This window comes from Phyllobates terribilis, unplaced genomic scaffold (assembly GCF_046119375.1).
Source record: "Phyllobates terribilis strain yellow unplaced genomic scaffold, ASM4611937v1 Scaffold_7__3_contigs__length_470593459, whole genome shotgun sequence".
Lineage (NCBI taxonomy): Eukaryota > Metazoa > Chordata > Amphibia > Anura > Dendrobatidae > Phyllobates > Phyllobates terribilis.
In genome coordinates, this window is record NW_027362767.1 from 319,155,769 (window position 1) to 319,181,635 (window position 25,867).

Sequence of the window (25,867 nt, forward strand, 5' to 3'; positions counted from 1 at the left end):
ATTTTGTCAGTGCGTTTTTCAACCAGCTTAGTTACTGGGTCCAGCGCAAAGTGTTTATATTTATATATATATATAATTTTTTTTATTTATTTATTTTATATTTTACTATTTTTGTGTTTTTTTTCTTCCCGGAACAGTAATATAAAAAGGAAATAAAAAAAAAAAAAAAAAAAAAAGAATCTTCTTATAGAAAGAATCTTTGCTGGTCTTAAGAATGAATGTAACCTGGAACCCTTTAATTCTCAGAGGCACACAAGAAGGGCTCCTTAGACAAAAGAATGGACAGGGGGAAAAAAAAAAAATCAGTTTATTTGTACAGAGGATGCATTTTTCCAGTCTCCTCAAATAAACTTGATTCACTTAAACATCACTAAAAATAAAAATAGTTAGAAACTGTACAAAAAAAAAAAAAAAGAACATATTATAATCCTGCAGGATTGTTTGATAGAACGAAAAGGCTTTAAGGAGCAGCATTAAAAAAGTATGGCCAGAGGTTTCTTTGGTTTGGTCTAACACATAAGAGATGAAATCTATCTCAGACAGATTTAGTTAATTTTTTTTAAGAAACCTGCACAATTGAAGACGAGCACTAAGAAGAATGTTACACAAGTGAGAGGTGCATCGGCCTGGATGTCCTCGGGGGTCCGCGCCTTCCTGCTGCCTATGGAGGAGGTGTGCACACGGGCATTTCTCTGTGCTTTTTATGTATTCGTCGTATACAGCAAGGGGTCTTTATTTCCATTGCATGACAGCAGCTTTTTTTCATAGCAGCTTGGTTTTGTAACTGAAAGAACTAATTCAAGATTGTGCATAAAAAAAAAAAACAGAAAGTCAAAACAATTGCTGACATTTTGTATAACCAGCAGAGAGTAAGTTATGCCTGTATAGACAAAGATGGCAGCCATAGGACCATCCAGCACTAAATGGTGACAGATCGGTGAGAATGCATACATGAAACGAGAACAGGGATTAAAATGCACACGTTCACTGCGAGATTAGATTAAAATACGAATATTAAATTATTCCAGCTACATGGTTCAATGTGTGCTTCTAAAACAGCTAAATAGTTGGAGCCAATTCCAATACTTAAAAAAAAAAAAAAAAAAGAAAAAAAAGAAAAAGTGGTGTAATAAAGAAGCGACATACATAAAATCTAATTTAAAAGAAAAGGGCTCAGCGGTGAGTAATTGCATAGCGGGATTCTCTGGTGGGAAATGCAATGTACATTCTCATGGACTCATGAAACCATTTCATAAGAGCAACTCAGATCATTTCTAAGACTCTTATTGAGGGGCCATATGGGGTTCAAAAGGGTAAGAATTTATTTAATTGGCTATACAAATAATTAAAGAAAAAAAAAAATCTACATTATAGTTTTGATCAAATCCCACAAGAGCGAGAAAATAATTTATAGCACAATTCCGCTAAAAACAGTGCGATTTGATGGGAGGAGATATTTGGGTTAACGGCGATCACATCCAAGTGCGGCAGGAAAGATAGGGGGCGCTATTTGTCCGCACACTGGAAAATGGCATCAATTTCTTTTCTCTGCAGGTGAACAAAAAAAAAAAAAAAAAAAAAAAAAAAAGGGAGAAAAATCCAATCATTAACCCTGCAGGGTCACATATTTGCTAGACTGGGGGAAACAGATGACTAGCAGAAAAAGGATCCTGGCTAGCAGTACAGTAGATCTCTGCTTATCAGTACCCAAAAGGTGGAGATGTGAAATATTAGGGTTAATGACATTTTTACTCGTGAACCTTTAGAGTTTCCATAGACTTGGGCCGGACGTGTTCCTTTCAGCAGCAGAACCAATACACCATCCCAGTTGCATACCAATCTTTAGACTTTTTTTTTTAAGTTAATTAACAGCTACTAAGAGACAAATGCAATTTTGCACTAAGCTGTATACAAAAGGACACACAAACAATCCTTTTTGTGTTTTTTTTCTTTTTCCGATCTCCCCTAAGCCATGCTGGGAAGTATTGCTGACCTTGTACTATCAAAACCTGCAGGATTGGCATTTCATCAATATCTCATTATTACACAAGTAAGAAACATCTGTAGAACATCTGCATATATCGAGAGTTAGTAAAAATCTGATATGATCTTGGAGTTGGCATGACCAGTCACGGGACCTTGTGCAAGGATGATTAGCACCTTTAAATACATAGAGTTTAAAAATATAAAAGGAAATTCTAAAGCTCATTCATGACAGAATGTTGCAACCTGAGCCAACAAAATCAAAAGTTTTGCTGTGCCAGTATTGGTAAAAAACAAAAAAAACAGATTTTTTGCAGCAAAAATCATGATTTCACTTGTGCTCACTTTAGTGGGTGTAAAAACAACAGACTAAGGTGAGGAGAGATGGTAGAAACTTCTCTTTGAGAGAAACCACTTATATAGAACTCTCCTCAATGGTACATAACATAAAAAAATAATAAAGATTTCTACTCCGTGCACCTGAGTATGGGGGGGAACGGAGAGAAGAAAAAACAATAAAAAATTACATCCCGGTAACTCCTGTTGCCAGGAGAACCTACAATGTATTGGTCTGAAACTTTGGAAGCTGCTCAGACACCAAAATTTCTCCTCTGCAGTATGTGCTGGCAGCATGCGACTTATTAAGGCATCCAAACAGGGGAAGCAATCCCTGCCACTGAAGTCAGCAGCAGCGAGGATGACCATTTTTTGAGCAAATGATGTGGATGAAGGAATCGCTGAAGAGAAAACCACCTTTGCAGCTTTGAGTGGCTTATGATGCTGTCTAAATATAAGCCTCTCCGGCTACAAGGTTAAAAACCCTGGCCACCATAACAGACAAGCAAATCTAGAAACTGCCTATTGTGAGCATCAATACTCGCTTTTAACCTTGCCTTAGTACAATGCTCTTGAAATGGTTCCAACATGCAAATTCTGCTATACCAAGCAGCTACCTAAGCTCTGCTCATCTTTTCTAACAGTAGATGGTCCCAGCACTTAATGTGCCAACAGTCTACCAACTCTGAGCCCCAGAGATCTGTAAAGCTATGATAAGGCTAATGGCACTTGTGCTGGAGAAAAGTAAAAATTTCTATAAAAAGCACATTCCATGCCACGGAGCCAACACCCTGCTTACCATCCTCCAGAACTAAAGAGAATTCAAGAAATTTCCTTACAGATTGACCACTTTCTTATAACCCTATCGATTTAAACATATAATGAAAGTTATAAAAAATGATCAATATACCTTTATTGTGAGTTCTGTCTTGTATCCAAGATGTCTGCTACTCCACCGCCCATAAACAACCCCGTCTTCACTGGTCAGATTATCGTCCAGGAGCCGTCATGTCCTGGGTGGTCACTTTACCCGCATCTCAACATGTGCGCATGATCTATAGTGTCTACTGTAAATGTCCTGAAGATTCAGCGCAGAAGATGTGTCTTATACTTCTGTCACTTGGCCTCTATTGTGCACGAGAAGTAGTGCTTTATGGAGAAGGAAAGGCTTTACTACAGAAGGCACCGGTTCTGCCATGTATGCGCTGGACTGGGAGACCGGCGCATGCGCAGAAGCAGCACACTGGCTGCAGTGGGAGACATTTTCCACTACACATATGTCAACAGGGGTCATGCGCAGTAGAAACCAGAGAGCAGACGTGCACATTGACGCAGACATCCTGGTCGGGTTACCCACTGCACCACGCCATTGTAGGCGAGACATATGCAGCGAAGACAGAAGGATGTTAATGGTCGGTAGAACAGCAGATTTCAGAAAAGTAGTAGAACTTTAAATATTCACCACCTGTTCAAAAATATGTTCGTAAGAAAGTGGCCAAATCCTTATAATTTACAGAACACAACACCAGAAGCAGGAAGAGTAAAAAAGAGTGCAGCTCAATGGCAGTCACATGAGTGAAACGCTCGGCTTGTTGCTTTATATCTAGCCCACTGCCGACCGCCATTATATTTGTAAAGTCTGAATCTAAGCTACAATGCCCAAAAGTAGCCATCAATACCATTTAGCAAAGATGTTTTCTGTAGCATTGAACACCCTTGGCATTTACAAAGATTGTAAGGTGGAAATGCAGACTTAGGATGTGACAAGATGATGGAAATCACACCAGACAGGTAGAACATTTTTTCATTAAAGCAATTACAGAACAATTTGGTTAACCAAACACAGTCAAATCATGTAAATGCAAGTCATTAACACCGCAAGGCGATTCTGAGGTAGGGTTTAAAAAACATTTGACCGATAGAGTTCTAGCGTTTCCATCATATGCATCTATGTCTTGTGTGGCCATTATCTGTAAACACCTCCGTTATAGGTCACAGCCAAACACTAAGATGGAAAAAAAATCATCAATTTAATACTCATTTGCTAAATTAGCAACTAGACAAGTGTATGTATGACCTTAAGATTCTGAATGGGAAGGGAGAGGAAAAAAAAAAAAGATAAGAATTTGAGAATCAATGGAAATGCCAAGCAAAACTCCAACATCCTTCCCTAGAAAACCCAAGACTGAAGCAACAGAAGCAGACTACTGATTAATAAAAGACGTAATGATATGTACCAGACTAAGCTAAGAACACACACACAGAACGCCTATCCTGGCAATCACAGATCCTTCATTATTTAACACGTCCTTCCATCCACATTCATTGAGAAACCCTGATCAGTAGGGATATAGGTTAGCAAAACACAAACGGTAAAATAATGTAAGAAGTAAATGTAAAAGAAAAATATATGTATATGCTGCAAAAAAAAACCTCAGTAGCTCAAAACAATTCTAATAAAAAATAGAAAAAAAACATTGTGGGTACTTAATATGTCTTCCCACCCGTTGCCCTGGTTAGCGCTGCTATGAAAAGCAAAGTCTAAACAGGACAACGGAAACAATCATCATAAAATTGTACAGTAATAGAGATAGCTAGACCAAGAGGGAGCGGGGTCCCCTGGGAAGAGTTCTGCGGAGAGGTCTAGTGACTGGTCATGCGGCTCAGTGTCAGGAATAATGGTTGTATGGTGGGAGGGGGTGCCCGATGCCATTTTGAAAGTGGTGGTGCTGACGGTGGGAAAGGTACTCGGCATAGCTCATTGTCATCTTCTCGCTACGGTATCTGCACAGGAGACACAAAAATGAACAGGTTATGTACATAAGAAGCGGCACTTAGCATTATGTATACATGGTATATACTACATCAGCCACATTACACAGGCAGAACCTACTATGGGACCATCACTCTGGAACAGGTGCATCTTCCAGAGGACAAAGGGGAAGTCAACATCTAGGAATCATTTATTTTAATACTTGAATGTATTTGGGGCTCAAAATTATTTTTGGAATTAAAATTTCATTACACATTTTGCACTGTTTTGTTTTTACAGACTGTTTCCCTGCACATTCAACTTTAATGTGGTCTGCAGTCATTGGGAGGTGCTTTTAAAAAGAGAAAGACAAAGCAGGTAATTTACAAGCTCTCCCCAAGGATAGTCAGAATGAGCTCACTGACTGATTCTCAGTTAACTCACTCTGAATCCAGCATATTGGGGTCCAGTCTGCCTGGCCAAGATGCATCTGACACACTGCAATCACACACTGCAAAAAGAAAAAGACAAAAGAAGGTAATTTACAAGGTCTCCCCAAGGATAGTCAGAATGAGCTCACAGACTCATTCTCAGTTAACTCATTCTGAATCCAGCATATGGGGGTCCAGTCTGCTAAGGGTGCATCTGACGCGCACTGCAATCGCGCACTGCAATCGCGCACTGCAAAGAGAGAAAGACAAAGCAGGTTATTTACAAGCTCTCCCTAAGGATAGTCAGAATGAGCTCACTGACTGATTCCCAGTTAACTCATTCTGAATCCAGCATATGGGGGTCAAGTCTGCCAAGGGTGCATCAGTCACGCCCGCGCACCGCAGTCACGCCCGCGCACCGCAGTCATGCCCGCGCACCGCAGTCACGCCCTTTAAAAAGAGAAAGACAAAGCAGGTAATTCACAAGCTCTCCCTAAGGATAGTCAGAAAGAGCTCACTGATTCTCAGTTAACTCATTCTGAATCCAGCAATACAGTGTAACAGAGAGCCTATAGAAGGCAAATGGGGCAATATTTTTAATCAAACCCAATCTGAAAAAAACCAAACCTGCATTTAAAAGGAAAAAAAAATGTTATCAAAGTTATATATTAAATGGGGCTGGGAAATAAGGGAGGCGATTGGCTAAGTCTCCACCTCACAGAAAGCAGGGGAGGCAATATAAAGAAAAAACATGCCTCATTGGGCCTGCAAGGTCTTCTACTATGAGAGGTGATCAGACCAGACTACGTTGTGGTCAAGTAACAAATGTTGGGGGGGTCCAGTGTCAAAACACTGAGTGAACAGATTTTATGCATCCAAGGACCTCAAAAAACCCTGTCCCGGCTGCGCTAATAGGACTGTATGAAGGCATCACAATACAGAAGGACCTCTGAGAACATGGCTATGAAGCATCCTACATAGTCCACTCTTTGGGAAGGTGGATGGAAGTTAAAATTAGGACTTTCCAGGTTGTAGAACATTTAGTGCCACTTACAATGTCCTCGCTTATAGCACATTACAGGCTAGAAGAGAGGCTTGTGTATAAATACATGGATCACATTACAAAACCTGTGTATAAAAGAGCATGTCATGTACAGAGAACCCGATTCACATCAGTAAGCCGATCTGCCAGCAAAATCCCCAGTGCAATGAAACTTAACTAACAGCTTGGCGACTGATGGGAGTCTCTGAATGTAGGTCAGGGCAGGACAAGGGCAGCCCCAGCGAGACGACGCAGGCTTACACTGTACGTGTCAAAAGTGGCCAGGCCCCGGCTAACTGTGCTAATCTCTGCACGCTAAGAGCCTTACTGCCCCCACATCAGTGGCACTTTCACTGGGAGCCACGTGTTTATCTGCTATAGGGACAGTGCTGCTGGGTGAAATTATATATCCTGCTAGCACTGAATTAGGGGGTCTCTTTGGTGGACAATCTGCAGTGCAGCAGTGATGTGGGTCCGTACCCTTCAGAAAAGAATAGCTTAGAGGGATAAGTGTCCGATGGCAATAACACTGCAGAAGCCCATTTGTGATCTGCACATTGATGGTGTATTAGTATGGGAGAAATGACAAGCAGATGCTGAGGACGTGGCGCAACATAAAAAAAATTAAATCACACACCTATACACACACACAATTATATTATAACACACATACACACTTTTTCCCCCTTAATTAAAAAGTTTGTTAAATCCTTTCAGATCTGAAATGAGGTTTTTAGTATATAAACCTAATAAAGATGAAGCTCTCTTTAAGAGTCATTTTCTTGGACCTAAAAGGGGTCATCAAGGATAAAAAAAAATAAACTAATACTCAACTGGTGACTTGTACTCATCGGTGGCCCTATCAGGCTTTGTTACAGGCCTGGCAGTGATTACGTGCAGGTGATGCGCACATGACCACTACAGCCACTTACTGCCCGCATACATGGCACGAGGCTGCTGATGACCGGCATTAGCTGTGAAGGTAATATTCCTCATCACTGTAGAAAGGGGTTTTACCAGTTATTTTGTCATTTTACCACACCCCCTGCTTCCAGGCAATTCAAAGAAATAATTGTTCAGAAATTCTCTTAAGATGTTACCCTGCCTTTTAAAATGAGAATTAGTCCCATGAAATCTTCGACGAGTGGTGGTCCAACTATTGTCACCTCCTCACATAAGTTTCTTGAATAGCCTGAACTACTAGAACACTACGGCCTCCCCCATGTTTATACCAACTTGCCGGGTGGCTCGTACTTGTCGGCGCCGTACTTTTCACAACAGTAATGTCAGGTTTTGCGGCATTTTCCCTTTCATTTCAGTGGGACAACACTACTGTATCTGGCAGAGCTACTATAAAAGGATGGCACGGTTGGAGGCGCTTCAGCTGATTGGCGGTGGTGCCAATTCTCCGGCTGCTCCGATCTGATAACGACAGCCTATATGAAGGATAAGTGCTTAGTTTTAAATGGCTGGAAATGTTACTTAATGATTCAACCTTCAACCCGGTGCAAGTGCAGTGATGTATAAAGGGATCGTTCAGTAATGCTAAGCTGTAGTATCTTAAGTGAATAGGGCTATGTTGTAATACCACACACAACCTGGAGACAAGGGTGGCGCAGTTATGATGCTGGACAATCTTGTTAAAAGGTTAATGTAAAATACTAAACTCAAACTACTCAAATACCCAAAAAGATCAAAATTAAACTGCTGTAAAAATACACAACAAAAAACCTAGTGGCATAGTGGTTGCTTGCATTTAGTCACAAGGACTTAGTTTTACATTGATTTGATAAATGAGGGACAATGTGCCAATTTAATTATTTTTTTTAACATGGGGAGCATTCATGTATTATTGAATTATGTCCATTCTGTCGCATTGTAAATCAGTTTCATTGCTTCCTAGTCCTTGTAAGGGTTTGTCTGGGGAAACAAAGCTATCATCTATCCCTAAGGAGGTGATCACCTACAGATTAGGAGGGGTCCGACCACTGGAACCCCCACCAGCTGGCAGGATATCCCCAGAATGAGACAGCAGTGCGCATGCCTACAAGGGTTGTCCGGCCTTAGGCTACAAGCTGAATCCTCACATTGTGCGCACTGTGCTCTGCGAGGATTCTCCAGGACCAATGTCGGGAGCAGGCAGTCATGTGACCGCAAGCATGCAATTTGCATACTCTCGGCCACATTCCAACTAGACATGTCTGGCCTCACTCAATACACTTGAATTGAGTGGGGCTGCACATGTCTAGTTGCCACATGCCTGCAAGTATGCAAATCACATACTTTGCAGTCACGCACCCGCCGCCTGAAAATCCTCAGTTATTACATATTCTGAGCAAAGATGATGGCTTCCATTCCACCAGACAACCCCTTGAACGTCCATCCATGTCACAAGTTCACACAATAAAAACTGCATACATTAAATGGACCTCTTAGAACAAGGCTGGTGTACTTACCTTGAAAATTGATTTCAGAATGACAGTATAATCCTGTCTGAAAGTTTCTTGGCTGAATACTAAAATAAGCATTTTAGGTGTCCAGCCACATCTGGACTCTTAAAATGCTCAAATTTATTTTATGCTTCTGCACTCATTTGTATTTGAACTTTTAAAGTAAGTATACCAGACTCATCAGGTCTAAAATCTAGTTAGTGTATGCAGTTTGCATTGTGAAATGTGGTAACAGATCAGCTTTTAATAGTCCAGGCTCAGCAAATAAAGCTTATTAATTGTGTGATGAAGAGTTACACACATTTCCTATATACTTTCTGGATAAAGTCACAGCATCTAAGGTTTAATAGAAGCCTTCCTTTTCCCATAGTCAGGAGCTGATCACAAAGGCACATGCAAAGTAAGCAAGGACAGTGCCTATCGAAGGATTGAAAGTAGCAGTCGTGAAAATGATCAGGAATTGAGACACAAAATTAGATGAAAAAATGATAAAAACTTTATAATACAACTTAAAGGGGTGTTATTATTTCACCAATTAAAGAGCAGACAACACATCGCATGCTTCATCATGTGAACACAGTCATACAATATACAAGTGATTGACTATTTGCAACATGTCAGCATGTGACAGTGCAGACGCTTCGGTCCCAGCCGCCATACCTGGTCAGTTTAATAGTTTTCCTGAAGTCATTACTGATTGCAGCTTTGTATCCACCTTTCCTCAATAAGGAATCAATGGTTTGTATGTGGTCCCAACCTACAGAAGTAAATAGTATTAGCAATCCTCCCACATCAGTCAAGGAAAACCATCATTCATTACTTCTACACCTTGGAATCTGTCATTAATTCACATTTTAACCATTTTATATATTTTAGGTTCCATCAAGATATGTATAAAATACTCTGCTGACACTGGTAAGAATTACTGAGAATGGAGTCGTGACTCATGCACACACTTCACATGGCGATACTGTTCTGCATGTGGCTCACAGTAGAGACTAAATAGTGACCTCTTTATACACGACCCCCATTATAAACCACCTGCGTCGCTGGCAGATGGGCTTACACAATCTGATCAGACTTTATACATATCTACATACAGTCTAGAGCAATAATTCAGTTCACGTTCATATATTCACATACACCTTGGTGCAGAGGTATTTGCTCACTATAGTAATGTAGTCACAGCATCCTGCACATTTATGTCATCTTGACAGGGGGTACAATTATGTCAATTTAGATTTTTTTTGCAATGTGTTAGCAAAGTCAGACATTCACTTCTCATGGGAAAATCTGCACCAATAGTACAGCCATTAGAAAACTGGACTTTTATATAGTCAAAAAACAAACTTTTTTTTTTTAGATATGCAGTGTGTAGTCTATTCATTGGTTGCAATAATAAAATGCCATTTGCGCATATAAAACTGCTTTTAAATTCTGTACATAAGACCATGAATATTACATCCATTGTCCTGATAAGTCCTACAGGGCAAGCATGATGGGGGCGCTGACATTTCTATATGCTCGCTTGTAAAGGGAACGTTCCTATAGGATTCCATAGGGAAATGGCAGTTAATGAAAATCTTTGATGTGCAAGCGGATAAGAACCTTTTTTTTTTTTTTTTAGATTTCAATGGAAGTATCTACTAAAGACTAATGAGTAAAATCTAAAGTTTCAATTACATTTCATAATCTATACATGTTCAGGCATTCAGATGCTTAAAAGAATAAGGACACCTTATTCTCAAATTTTTTATGCACATCGCTAGCTGCTTAATGAGTTAAAGGGATTGTCCAGGACTAACTATAATTTATATATGTGTATATCTATATATATCTATCTATATATATATATTTTTTAATTCTGCTGCTCTATGTCAAGAGGGCAGCGCTTTTTCCAGAGTGCTCTGTGGATGGGGAGTGGCTGCTGACGTCGTGCTGATTGACAGCCAGCATGAGGTCGGCAGTCAAGACCAGGTCAACAGAGCAAATGACAAGCTGCTGAATCCCCGGCAGGAGCGGTCTGTGACTGCTCTGTGCTGGCAGACATTGAAGCCGGGCACAGCAGGCAGATAGGAGACTACCGCCTGTTCATTCTTACGCCAGAAGTTAAAAATTATATAGTCCTGGATAATCCATCAGATGGCTCATTCTGCCTGAATATACAACTTATACCTTTGCTTTCTTTTTCAGAACTGCTCTCAGCTGATTTATGCTTGTAAAGTTTAGCTCAGCTTCATAATAAATCCGCACAGAGGAGAATAAAACCCAGATAAGAAAAAACACAAAACAGAATGAGCTCACTGACAGATCCCCAGATCAGTCATTCTGCAGCCAACAAAAAAGGGCAACACAAGACTATTAAATGCAGATGGTGCAATATTTTATAATAAAATCACAAAAACGCTTTTTAACTCAAAATACTAAGACGTAGAAAGAAAAAAAAAAAGCCTCCCTGAATGTGTCCATATCCTTTAGGCTATGTGCACACGATGCAGAAATGAGGCAGAAAATTTCTGCATCATTTCTGCATCTCCCTGGCAGAAAAACGCATGCAGATTGTACATGCGGATTGTGCATGCGTTTTTCCTGCGGAATACATGCGGATTCACATGAGTTTCCGCATGCGGGTTGACAAGCGCTTTCCAGGCGATTTTAGCATCACTTGGAGAGTGCTTGTGACAACTAGGTCACACTATATAAATCCATGCAAACAGCATGGATTTATATAGTGTGACCCGAGAGAATGGTAAAAATAAATGTATACTTTACCCTCTGATGGCCCGCGCTGTCCTGCTCAATCCATTCTCCCTCGCCGGCAACATTGAATTGAAAGACCTGCCGACGTCAGCGTCACGTGACCCGTCACATGACTGACGTCAGCGCAAGTCCTTCAACTCACTGCAAAGTGCCGGGAACCAAGCAGGAGTGGTGCGCGGGCCGACAGAAGGCAAGTATACATTTATTTTATTCTTTTTTTTTTTACAGATTTTTTAATGGTACCTGGGTGTGGATGAGACTCTCCTCTCCTCCACACCCGGGTACCATCCGCACATTAGAACGCGCCAATAACGCAAGTACAAATGCAGTCTTGCAGTATTGGCGCGTTCTAATGCAAGTCCATGGCGGCGAAAACGCCGCGTTTCCGCAAAATTAATGGACATGCTGCGGATTTTTGAGCGCAGCATAAACGCTGCGGAAAAATCCGCAGCATGGGTACAGCATATGCGGATTTCCATTGGGGAACATTGCTGCCCTTCTACAATGTGTTTTTAATGCTTTTCCGCAGCTGCGGAAACGCAAAAAAAACGCATCGTGTGCGCACAGCCTCAAAAGGTTTTGTTTTAACCGGAAATCCATTTCCAAGCATAAAGCAGTCGCACTGATCAGCTGATTACATGGGCAAAGTTCCTGTAAGCCCCAGGAGAAGCTGTTCTCACCAGTATAGCTTCATGCACCAACTTGTTTAGTGGTCGTGTTACATGACACTTGCTAAAATAAATTGGGAGGCCGTGTAATTCGCAGCCTGGCAGCTTCCGCCATGGTCACTCTGTGGATTGCCTTTCACTCCAACTTAAAGATTTACGGTATTCACGAGGTGCAGAAACAGAAAAGTTCAGATGCTCTGGACTTTCTGCAGCTCATCTTCCAGTGGTGAGCGCCTGGATGGAGTTATTCCAGGCCAAGATGGGACCATAACCCTAGAATATTGGACTCCTGCAGGAACTTATCAGGAAGTCAGTCTAAAAAATGAATGCCATTCTCTTTCATTTTTTTCGGAGGGGGATATACTTACAGTTATAGTGTGTTCACAACTAGTTAGTAATGGCCTAAATTATTTCTATGTATGGAAACATAGGTGCAGTCATTACACAGCTGCCCACATGGTTAGTGAATATCAAGCATACCGCACATTGCAAAATATTACACCGTTTCCCTTGTGGGTTTACTCATTATATAATGCAATAACTTTGGACATACAGTTAGGTCCATATATATTTGGACAGAGACAACATTTTTGTAATTTTGGTTCCAGACATTACCACAATGAATTTTAAACAAAACAATTCAGAAGCTGTTGAAGTTCAGACTTTCAGCTTTCATTTGAGGGTATCCACATTAAAACTGGATGAAGGGTTTAGGAGTTTCAGCTCCTTAACATGTGCCACCCTGTTTTTAAAGGGACCAAAAGTAATTGGACAATTGACTCCAAGGCTATTTCATGGACAGGTGTGGGCAATCGCTTCGTTATGTCATTCTCAATTAAGCAGATAAAAGGCCTGGAGTTGATTTGAGGTGTGGGGCTTGCATTTGAAAGGTTTTGCTGTGAAGTAAACATGCGGTCAAAAGAGCTCTCCATGCAGGTGAAGCAAGCCATCCTTAAGCTTCAAAAACAGAAAAAACCCATCCGAGAAATTGCTACAATATTAGGAATGGCAAAATCTACAGTTTGGTACATCCTGAGAAAGAAAGAAAGCACTGGTGAACTCATCAATGCAAAAAGACCTGGGCGCCCACGGAAGACAACAGTGGTGGATGATCGCAGAATAATCTCCATGCCAGCCAACCAAGTGAACAACACTCTCCAGGAGGGGGCGTATCAATATCCAAATCAACCATAAAGAGAAGACTGCATGAAAGTAAATACAGAGGGTTCACTGCACGGTGCAAGCCACTCCTAAGCATCAAGAATAAAAAGGCTAGACTGGACTTTGCTAAAAAACATCTAAAAAAGCCAGCACAGTTCTGGAAGAACATTCTTTGGACAGATGAAACCAAGATCAACCTCTACCAGAATGATGGAAAGAGAAAAGTATGGCGAAGGCGTGGTACAGCTCATGATCCAAAGCATACCACATCATCTGTAAAACACGGTGGAGGCAGTGTGATGGCTTGGGCATGCATGGCTGCCAGTGGCACTGGGTCACTAATGTTTATTGATGATGTGACACAGGACAGAAGCAGCCGAATGAATTCTGATGTATTCAGAGCCATACTGTGTGCTCAGATCCAGCCAAATGCAGCCAAACTGATTGGTCGTCGTCTCATACTACAGATGGACAATGACGCAAAACAAAGCCAAAGCAACCCAGGAGTTTATTAAAGCAAAGAAGTGGAATATTCTTGAATGGCCAAGTCAGTCACCTGATCTCAACCCAATTGAGCATGCATTTCACTCGTTAAAGACTAAACTTCAGACAGAAAGGCCCACAAACAAACAGCAACTGAAAACCACCGCAGTGAAGGCCTGGCAGAGCATCAAAAAGGAGGAAACACAGCGTCTGGTGATGTCCATGAGTTCAAGACTTCAGGCAGTCATTGCCAACAAAGGGTTTTCAACCAAGTACTAGAAATGAACATTTTATTTACAATTATTTAATCTGTCCAATTACTTTTGGTCCCTTTAAAAACAGGGTGGCACATGTTAAGGAGCTGAAACTCCTAAACCCTTCATCCAATTTTAATGTGGATACCCTCAAATGAAAGCTGAAAGTCTGAACTTCAACTGCATCTGAATGGTTTTGTTTAAAATTCATTGTGGTAATGTCTAGAACCAAAATTAGAAAAATGTTCTCTGTCCAAATATATATGGACCTAACTGTATAGCAGCCGTAGAAAATGGCCGCATTTGGTTATAATCAGAATTTCTTCCTGCAACAAGAACAGCCTGTCTCATCGCTTCCAAACAAGTTTTATTTTGTGTTAAACAAAAAGCCTAGAGTATAACCTCTAAAGAAAAAAAAAAAAAAAAAAAAAAGGATGATATGTATTTCTTCGCAAATGTAAAATAAGCATTTATTCTGCAATTTTACAAGTTTCAGAAAACCCTAATGTTGCTCCTTGCGAGTTACATCCTATTTATGGATTTAGTAGCTACATTTTTCTTTTTAATCATGGGTGGAGTAAATCCCCAGGGTCACTGACTTCATTAAATAGATGGTCTGAGGTTAGAGCTGGCGCGCGCTTCCATTTTCCAGAGGTGGTGCGGTTATTGATGTATTCAGTATTGCAGCCAAGTCCTACTCACATGACAGCAGCAATACCAGACACAGCCTACAGATCAGAGTGGTGTCATTTATGGCCAAGACTAGCTTTTTACCCATCACAGATTATTAGGCTGCTATAAGATATTCACCTGACTTATGAATGATCAATACTTGTTGTATAAAACGAGCAGAAGCAGGAACTAAGAAAAATCCTGTCTCAAAGACACTCATCTAGGAGGACATTATGCAAGGTACTTAACACTAAGAATACAGCTAAGTGGGCCGAGATATGCCAAGGTTTCCTCCACAAAGTCATCTCCTTAATCTTTGCATTTTATTAAACATCAAATGTATTGCTTCAAGCTGCCAACATAAAGTGGCCATCAACCATCAAGCCATGGCTAGAGTATTTCCCCAAGGGCTCATTGAGATGTCAATGATTCTCATGAGCTTCTACCTGATTTTCACACATGGAAAATGTATTTATTATGCTCTCCCCACCCCCCAGCACTCTCCCCACCCCCCTTGCATTACTATTCTTTACTGATTTTTGTTTGACTGGATAATGGATAGCAAGTTTGGAGTCTGAATAGCTTTGACAGATGTGACCATGGTGCCCAACTGGAAGCAGGAGCAGAATACAACACTGAGGGAGACCATCTTGAGACGAGCATGTGTCTTACTGAAAAAGCAATTAGTGGGGTAGACATGAAAAGTGGAGAATTGGGTAAAGCTGAGCAGGCAAGTAGATGTATTAAAGTGGTTGTCCACTACCTGGACAACACTTTAAATAAAAATGTCCCTTGTATTGGCGCCATTCCAATAATGTTGGTGCCTGTTCTCCCATGACCTTGTTATACCAAGTGAGCACTGCAGCCACTATGCGGTGGCTATTGGCTGCTAAACTAGCACTTCTTCCACTTGTCCAAGGTTCTCACTTTCCAAAGAACCTAGCACAAGCAGAAGTAGTAAGGGTGCAGTAGCCTAATAGTGGCCGCTGATTGTCTGCAGGGCAGAAAAAAATGTCCCAGGAGCCCCAGAAGATGCTGCACCAACATCTTTGGAATGGTGCCAATACGGGAGGAGAGTGTAAAGTGTTTATTTTTACAAGGTGGACTATTTTATGTAAAAAGTATTGTCCAGGTAGTGGACAACCCTTATAATTTAGTAAGGGGGAGCGAAGAGGTTTAAGAAATGGAAGATCAGTCCTGTTTCTCGGTTTCCAAGTAAAATTGCCTAACTGAGTGATGATGCAAGAGGGTCTCAGAAATTGCAACCCTACTGGACGCTACTCTTAATAGCCAGGAGAACAGCCACCTAGTAGTCAGAAATACAGGTCGGGTAAGACCGTTGATGGTTATAGATCATTGTATAATTATGAGGGATGGTTAAAATAATTGGTGGACAAAACAGTCTTTACTGAATGGTTTGCAGTCCCCCTGGTGCCAGGCTGAAGCCTGAGCATGTGGTGAAACGGGCTGATAAATTACTGTGGGGGCTGGTGATCCAGCTGTCATGGTTCACATGACAGTATAAGTGGTAGGTGGGGGTACAATTTGTATTTTGCAGATAATTTGCAACTGTATTGAGTATGTTCTAGGGGAGATCATTCTAGCAGGGATGGCGAAGCGCTTAAACTATGGACAACGGTAAATGACAAGGCAGAAAATAAAGGGGCTCGTACAATAATGAATATGGGAGATTTAAAAGGGAAAGTACTTTCAAAAAAACTTTTCAGAATAAGCCGTCCTGTGTGTGCACATGAGGAATAACACCATTTCTGACCATATGACATGACTTGTATCTTGCAGTTCATCAGTTTTCCCTTCTGCAAGCTCTTATTTGCAATCTACAGGGAAGCTGGTAGGCTGAGACGAGCAGTTGTGATCTCTGCCATACACTGCACAAAGATTCTTGCTCTTCATTTATTTTGTTAGCATATAGAGACTAGCAGCAGCAACATGGTGGAAGTTATACAGCAGAGCTGAGCTATCTTGAGCTGGATCAAATTCGGATGTAATGTAAAACACTTGTTAGACAGCTCCGCAAAATGTTTCTCTCACTTCTGACAAGACTTATTACAAAGATTCTCATTTTTTGCCTGTACTATTGATTTATGCCAAGTCCCATTTTAAACAGCTCAGATAGATATTGACTGTAGTCATGGCTTTGCTGCAGATGCAAAGGGGAGAAAATCCCTCAGCTTGTTGCAAGATGACTTTATGGGCCAACCTGTGGAAGACCCGATAAGAGGCGATGTTCTATTGCAGGGTTCCCCAACTCCAGTCCTCAAGGCCCACCAACAGGTCATGTTTTCAGGATTTCCTTAGTATTGCACAGGTGATAATTCCATCATCAGCACAGGCAATAGTTACATCACCTGTGCAATACTAAGGAAATCCTGAAAACATGACCTGTTGGTGGGCCTTGAGGACTGGAGTTGGGGAACCCTTTTCTATTGGATCCGGTCAGTTCTGACAATGTACAGCTCGTTGGAAATGTCATTATTCACGATAACCTTGGTGCCAGTGACCATCATCAATTCCCTTTGCTTACTCTCTAAATAAACAATTAGGTGGGGAGGCAAAGCACTCAATGTTAAAAAGGGAAATTTCCCCAGGTTGAAGCCTTGTCTTCAGGATACAGAATGGGAGCAGCTACTGTCAGACAGTGATACAAATGAGAAATGAGGGCGCTTTAAGTCTACACTGGTCAAACTGAAAAATATATTCCTACAGGTATCAAATGTAGACAACAAAAATGACACCCACATGGCTTACCCCTACAGTTAGGGAGGGCAGTGACTACAAAAGGGCATTTAGAATATATAAATCTGGAGGGTCAGCACTAGCATTTAAAAAACTATAAAGCACTCTATATAAAATCTGTAAAAAGAAGTAATAATAAAATTAGCCAAAGTACACAATGACCAGCAGGTAGCCAAAGAAAGTAACACATTTCAAGAAATTCTTTAAATTTATAAATACAAAGAAAAAAACAAAAACCAAGATCTGCACAGGTGGGTGGTAATGGGGAGATGGTCACAAAGGATCAATAAAAGGCAGAATTATTAGAGTTCTTCAGCTAGGTATGTACTAAAGAGTGGTGGATATAGTCAATGCTCTAAATACTACCAGGGCTGTGGAGTCGGAGTCAGAGTCATGGAGTCGGTATAAAACGGACTGACTCCTAAAATATATAATAAATTGGGTACAGTAGTTCAATGCAGTTTGTGGGGAATATTTTTTCATAAGAATTTGGGAAAGTTATGAAATGTCCTATAAATGTCTGTCCTATTCCTGATCTAAGGGTCTAGACTTTTAGCTGAGATGAATCTGTGCTACAGTAAATTTATCACTTAAACATGAGCCGTGTATGAGGGAGTCGGAGTGGTGGAGTCGGTGTCATGGATATTGAGGAGTCGGAGGTTTGGCTTACTGACTCCACAGCCCTGAATACTACAACTAATATGTTCAGTTGGGTTAATGTAGATACGGTTCAAGTGAAGCTAAATGTAATCAATGTGAACAAGGCCAGGCCCAGATGGGCTGCAGCCAAATATTTTTAAGGAACACAGCTCAGTCACTGCTGTGCCTATATATTGTAGATGGTTTTTAGAGGCTCTCTACACACTGGTACTGAGCAGAGCAACTGGCACAAAGCTGATGTAGGGTCCAAATACAAAAAGGGCTCCTGGTCTTTCCTGGGTAATTATAGACCAGTAAGCCTTACATCTATTGTGGTGGGGGTAAATGCCAGGGGTTTTAAAAGGGATTACATAGAGAAGTGATAGAAAATAAGTTATAGCCAGCACGGTTTTACTAAGGAAAGAAGTGGTCAAACCAACCTGACTTCTGAAGAGAAGAGTAAAAACCTGGACAGAGGGGTATCTGTGCATAATAGGGTTTTGGACTTTGCAAAGTATTTGAGACTGTCCCACAGACTCCTAATGGGTAAATTAAAGGTCTTTAGAAATAGAAAGTAAGGTTTGTAATTGGATCGAAAACAGGCACAAAGACCACATCCAGAAAGTTGTGGTGAATGACGGCTACTCTGAATGGTCTCCAGTTACAGGTGAAGTACCCAGAGGTTCAGCGCTGTGCTCATTACTCAACAAGCCAGATGGTACAGTGCAGCCTATGGGAGAGGTCCATCATTTACAGGCCGACCTAGACAAATACTGTTTAAACCTCATCTGTCAAGTAAAGGCCCAATGTGGATACATGTAAATGTAGAGCAAGACAAAGTCATTTTTAGGCCACGTTCACACATTCAGTATTTGGTCAGTATTTTATTTGTAAGCCAAAACCAGGAGTGGGTGAGAAATACAGAAGTGGTGATGTGTTCTATTGAACTTTTCCTCTGATTGTCCCACTCCTGATTTTGGCTTACAAATACTGATGTAAAATGCTGACCAAATACTGAACGTGTGAACATGTCCTTAGAGAAGAATCTGCATAGATTTGTACATCAGAGGCTAAACAACAGCATGTAATGTCAATCGGCGTCTAAAGCCAACGGGATACGTTCCTGTACTAAACGAGGCATGGACTTACAAGACAGTGGTGTAATACTATCACTTTACAAGGTGTTAGAATGAACAGTTCAGTTCTGCGAACCGGTTCATAGAAAGGTTAATTCAATGGCCCATACAAAAAATTGGGTCAAAAGTGGTTTAATGTAAAACTCCCCTTAAAAGATAAGGGGCACTCCCTCCTTCCGGAAAAAGAAAGGTTTCATCTCAATAGGCAGCTAGGTTTCTTTACCATGAGAACTATTAAGCTGTGGAAGTTGACCTCAGGAGTTGGTCACAGCGTGATCAGTCGATGGTTTCAAAACTGCATTTTTAGAAGCAAAAAAAAACTTTGACTTGGTAAATGTGTAAAAATTCTTATTCTGAATGTTGATCCAATCGGTTGACAATCGGGATGAAGAGGGAAAAAAATTTGCTCTTTAGGGCATGGACCATGGACGAACCTATACCTCCTTCTCTTTATCCTCTCACATCCCTTGGTTGAACTTTGTCTTTTTTCAACCGTACTATGTAACAGAAAGGTCTGCTTCTATCTAGAAACAGTGCCATGTCTATCCAACGACTGTTTGGTAATACAACTTGGCCTTATTCTTATATTGAATAGAGATGAGCTACAACCAGACAGAGCTCATGATCAAGAGTGGAGTGATCTCTGGAAAAGAACCAGATCTTTTCCGACCCCGGTCAACCCCTTTAAATAGCCTGAAAAAAGCCGCAGCATCCCAAGTACTGCTATAAATGTACTTAAATCTGTTTGTCACCAAAGTTTGAAGATTTTTGATTGGAGAACCTCTTGAAGGACATCTCCACCTACAGCTGCTGTAGAAATGTTACCACCCTACTGACCTATAGAAGAACAGTGTTAGTATATAAAACACATACATATGTAACATCACATTTAGTATAAGATAAAAGCCTTACAATTAAACTCTGATCCACCATCTGACATCAGTGCAAGGTCACATTTTGTATTTTGGTTTGTATGTATTTTTTTTTTTAAACTCTTTAACCAATTGTTATGAAATAAAGTGCATCAATGACCTTGCTCCTTTGCAACCTCCGGTAAGTACGTGGCAGTTCTTTTGGATCCTTTTTCATTGATGAATTCTATTCTAATGCCATGTACACCCACCTGAAAGAAACCGGTAGTTTGGTTAGTATATTTCTGGAGAGGTAATATAACAATAATTCTAGTGCGGCGTTGAAAGTCACAAATTATTTTGAGCCCCTTTTTTTTTTTTCCTGTGCTTGTCCGCTAGACGGTAACACTGCAAAGAAAAATAGGAGTGTGCATTTTTAAACCGGAGGCCGAAAAAGTTACTGTTAAAGTTCTGCAGAAAGAAAAGAGAAGGAAAGAACGAAGGCAACGTGCAGAAAGACTGCAAAAGACGATTGGTACATGTACAATCAATTACCATTTCACAATTAAAGGGGTTGTCCAGTGAAAACAAGTTTCAGTGTGCAGGGTCGCTTTAAAGTGGCCATAAAGATTCACAGGCTAGGACATAACTTGCTCATCAGTAGAGGCCGCAGACATAGGTAGATTGAGGTAATTTTGGATGACCGCCACTCCATTCATTCTCTATGGGACTGCTGGAAAAAAAGTGCAGCATTCAGGAGCAACATAGGGAATGCATTGAACAACAGTCGAGCATGCACACTGCTGCTCCATTGTAAGAGGGATAAGGGAGCCACTTTCTGCCGATCGGTGCAGGTCCCAGTGGTCGGACCCCCAACGATCAGCAAGTTATCACCTGCTCAGCAGATAAGCGATACCTTGTTTTCACTGGACAACCCCTTTAAGCCAGCCTAAAAAAATGTCTTAAGCAGCCCGAAAGCAGACAATCGATCATCCGTTGGATCATTAGTAAGAATGATCATGCCATAAACATGCCTAACCAGTTAATCACACACCTAGTGATCTGCCAATTAGGAACAGCCGCCACAGTATGGAGATGCCAGATATCTACAATTTGCCTCACCCACCTATAGCTGCCAGCCACAGACGATGGCACCCAGCAGCGTTATACATATGCACACCCATACATAGGGAGAGCGTGCAGGTTTATTTACAGACAAATGGTCTATATAGACTGGCCAATTTCAGCCAAGATTATCTGCGCTCCTCTATCTGACTGATGGAGAAAGCAGAGCACAGGCCCCCTATATCCATCAGTCATACAAAAAATTGAGCAAGGTCGAGCATGCGCATCTCCACGCCATTCAGGATGGGGGTCTGCAGAGCATGGGCTTTAGACCACTGCCCTCGAGATCGCTGGGGCGACATAGCAGTCGGACCACCAGCAATCGATACCTTATCCATAAACTCTAGATAGATGACAATGTCTTGGGTAAAAGCCTTTAAAAGACAACAGGGGATACGAACATTGATACAGATTTCATCTATATAACCGGGGGGGGGGGCTCTTCAATCAGCCAAAAGTGGCAATTCACAGATTTTATTTGGAATTTCACTTAAAAGACTCCACACTTATTGTGGTGACAAGCTGTATAGGACAAGTGAGAAGGTCTGTATTCTTGTAAAAATCATTGTTTGTAAACTTACATGGGTTTATAGTGTCTGAACACCCTAGAGCTGATATACGAAGCAGGATCCTGTGTTCACCCTGCACAGGTCCAGCAGTATTACTCCCCTGTAGATATGTCTATCTGCAAATAATCACACGTCTGTATAACCCCAGGGAGGCCGGTACAGTCATAGTAGCTCTGTTAAACGGCGACTAAAAGTATAAAGTTTATAAATGTGTAGCATATTAAAAGAGCAGGTAATATTAACCCACAAGTGGGCATGGATTATGGGGCAGACCTTTTTTCAGCACTACTTGTCAGAAATTACATTGAACAACACTACAATCAGCCCAAAATGGCTGATAAGGAACAACGTGGAACCATATGAACTTTAAAGGGGTTATATCCTTTAAGAGAAGTTTTTCCTATTGGCTCAGATAGTTTAAAAAAAAAAAAAAAAACACTGTCCTTTACTCCCCCCTCCCTGGGTCCAGTGAAGAGTCTCTGCCGCTATTCCTGGTGTGTTCTGGTCCACAGCACTACAGCCAAAAACTGAGCAGCTTGTGCCATCTATATGGTCAGAGCAGAGGAGTTCACCGACTGGCTGCAGCGCTGTCAACATAACACTGTAAGCAGCACTGGAGAGTCAGCACGGGGCCTGGGGAGGGTGAACAAAGCCAAATTTTTTAGCAAAATAACAAAAGTTTATAGGAAAAACTTCTGAAAGGGGAAAACCCCTTTAAAGCAGCCCTCCACCCAGGCACTGAACTGTGACTATACATTTGACATGTTTATTCACCCTATCCGATGCTTCCCACTGCCTCCTCCACGGATCCCAGTCTTCTGATCCTCCTGCATCTAAGATGGCCAGGACTGTGGCATGGGGAGCGAGGAGTCTCAGCCACGTCTCCATAGGACAACAGCCAGGGAGACGTGGTTCAGACACCCATTTTAGTGTCCTTTTAATTAGTATAACAGACTAATATTCAGAGAAAAAGTATGGCATTTATGGCTCACTAGTGGTGAGCAGGTGTAGTCAGAGATGAGACCAAGGCAGCTGGACAGCTTCACAATGTATATCAGAGGAGATTAAGCCCTGCGCACAGCATATGTCAGAAATTATACAAGCTGCCCGGCTATTTCTCCTGCTATTCCTAGAAACCATGAGATACAGTCATGGACTCGCTGGTGTATATAACAAGCTCAGTCCAGTGATCATAGTCGTCACTTAGTCATGAGACGGGAGCCTGGGTGCCACAATGCCTGGATCACTACTTCATGATCCTCTGCGGGTGCAATTCTGATACACAGGACTAATGTTGAATACTGGGGTAAGGAGAGAACACATCTTGGACATGCACGGGGACACAGCATGGACCTCATTGATAACGTGGCACCAGAGTACATATAAGTGTCCTGCCAGAGCAGACCAAGTGCTGCTTCTAGATCAGTATTTACCCAAATTCATTTAAAGGGAATGTGTCGTCAGAATATAAACCCCTTATTAGTAAAGGGGCCCTAAAAAGGTAAAAAAAAAAAATACTTGCCTCCTGGCACACCTCAGGGATGCCCCCTTTATGCTGCTGGGATTCACATCCAGTGGGGTGTCCCATTCTGTCAGTGCAGAAGAAACACTGGCAGCAGGGGGACAGTGCCAAGAAAGCAGGAGCGGCTCCATTCTGGGAGGTATTTATTTGCCTTATTTTTCAATTTAAAAAAAATATAAAAAAAGTTCACACTGGCTATTATACCCTAATATTAGACTCCTATTTGCTGTTCTCTACATGAACATTAGAAGCAATAGACTAACACCCTATTAGCATATAAACTAAAAAAGGGGGCGCTCTAGTCTGGCCAAATGTCATTGTGACAAGAGGGGAGCAGTAAAAGCACATAATTGTGAATGGTGAACAATCCTGATATCTACTTACATGGAGGCATTACCCATTCATTGTAATCCTGTCTGATGAATATGAGGCTTCTGAAAAGTATTCTGTAGAGAACAGGGTCAGATATTCGGCTTTGTGGCCATTGTAAAAAGGGTAAGCGTTTTGAACTGAAGACACATCAAAAATTTTACAAATACAAAATGAAAATAAAAGCAAAACACAGATTTCACCAATAAGTAATCTTCTGATGAAACATTCTCTTTAAGAAATACATTATCTTGGAAAAGGATCAAATCTTTTTTTTTTTTTAATCTCTTACCTCCCAGTCCAAGTAATCACATACATCTTCAAAATTTGTAAGCAGAGACACTGAGCAGAATAGCCGTGGCAGCTCATCCCTCGTCATTGGGGGAAAACGGCTATCTTTAAGGGCACTGCAAGAAACAAAAAGGACAAACATTTATTTGGTTTCAGCAGCATATAAAAAGGATAGGGACATGTACATTTTTCAAAGAGTCAGTCTAAAAAAACAACGTACTTTGAGGTTGGCCACCAATTTTTTTTTATTAGGATAGACCATCAATATCTGATCGTTGGAGGTGTGACACCAGCACCCCGATCAGCTGTTACCAGATCCAGCAATAAAAGTTCTCACAGGTTGACGGTACAAAACAGCACCGTCATTTCTATAGCAGCCGGTACTACAGGTCTAAACCCTATTCAAGAGGATCTACAGTGCCCAGCAGTGGCCACTATAAAAATGAAGCTACTGATTTTTGGCAGTGTCCGAGAACTTCTCGCTGGTGCTGATAACAGCTGAACGGCGTGGGTGACCAGTGACAGATATCGACAGTCCACCCTAAGGATAGGCAGTTAATGAAAAGCAGTGGCCAACCCCTTTAATCTCAAATGTTTTGGCATTACACTCAGATACATGAAAGGATGAACATGTTAAGTCTTGAAAAAGTAAAAAGAAACCCGCAAAGTTTTAGACTTGCAAAGCAGCGTGAGACCTCTACCATCTTTCCCTCCAATACTGAAGTCTGTTGCCTAGAAAAAAAAAGTATTAATACCATTTACTCCACTTACCATGTAATTAGGTTACAGCCATACCACGGCCAGATGTTTCCACCACAGATGTGGATTATGGGTTTTACCACTTGTCTCAAAATAGTAATAAAAGTCTCGGTCCTAGTGAGAGACATTCTCACACAAGTCATTGCTAATCTCAGTCTCCAGGTCTCTGCACTTTAGACACAGTACTGCTTCAAAGTCGGGGAACCTTTCAGAATTTTACATATTTCTGAATAAATTTGACCTAAATCTACATCAGATTTTCACCCAAGTCCTACATGTACAGAGAACCAAAATCAAACACGAGTTAATCATTTCACTTGGTTTTTATACCTTGAGAAAGGTGTCGGTCCGGAGCAGAAACGCGTTGGTATTAATAAAAATCAATCCCAAGGCTCTTCATTCCCGCAGCAGAGCCCGCCTAAACATGCCAGCATCCATTTTTGCCACTATTAGACTGTCATTTTTAAAGTAGAAAAAAATGATCTAATATCACATGTTTAAGAGGCAAAAGTATGCAAACCTTTAAAAATTAATTCACTGAAGAGGGCATCACCAAAAAAACAAACCTGACAAAACTCGAACATACTTACTAATACCAGGTTACAATATTAAATTTACTGTAGGATGAAGTAGGTCCCCATGATAAAGGCAGCACAGGTGAAAAAAAACAGACCCCCAGACACCCCAATTACACCCCCACTAACACTGCAAAGAAAAAATGTAAGGCGTTAGTTGATATTTTCGACAAAATACACTTGCTCACAAACCACATGTAGAGTGAACCTTTAGGATTAGTTGATCATTTGAAGGTGAAATGAGTCAGGTACTTTTAATCAAAGGGATGACATCTGGGTGCG

General features: G+C 41.1%; 1 protein-coding gene across 1 annotated transcript in view; it reads right to left on the bottom strand.

Annotated features, from left to right (window-relative positions):
* Positions 1-812: 812 nt before the first annotated feature.
* The window catches only part of AMMECR1 (AMMECR nuclear protein 1), a 201,349-nt gene continuing 176,294 nt past the window's right edge, over positions 813-25,867 (bottom strand). The window contains exons 4-7 of the mRNA XM_073641126.1: positions 24,253-24,367; positions 20,557-20,647; positions 9,655-9,751; positions 813-5,103 (exon numbers count right to left, since the gene is read on the bottom strand). Coding sequence (XP_073497227.1) covers positions 4,989-5,103; positions 9,655-9,751; positions 20,557-20,647; positions 24,253-24,367 — 418 coding nt within the window. The 3' untranslated portion in view covers positions 813-4,988. The remainder of the gene's footprint in view (positions 5,104-9,654; positions 9,752-20,556; positions 20,648-24,252; positions 24,368-25,867) is intronic.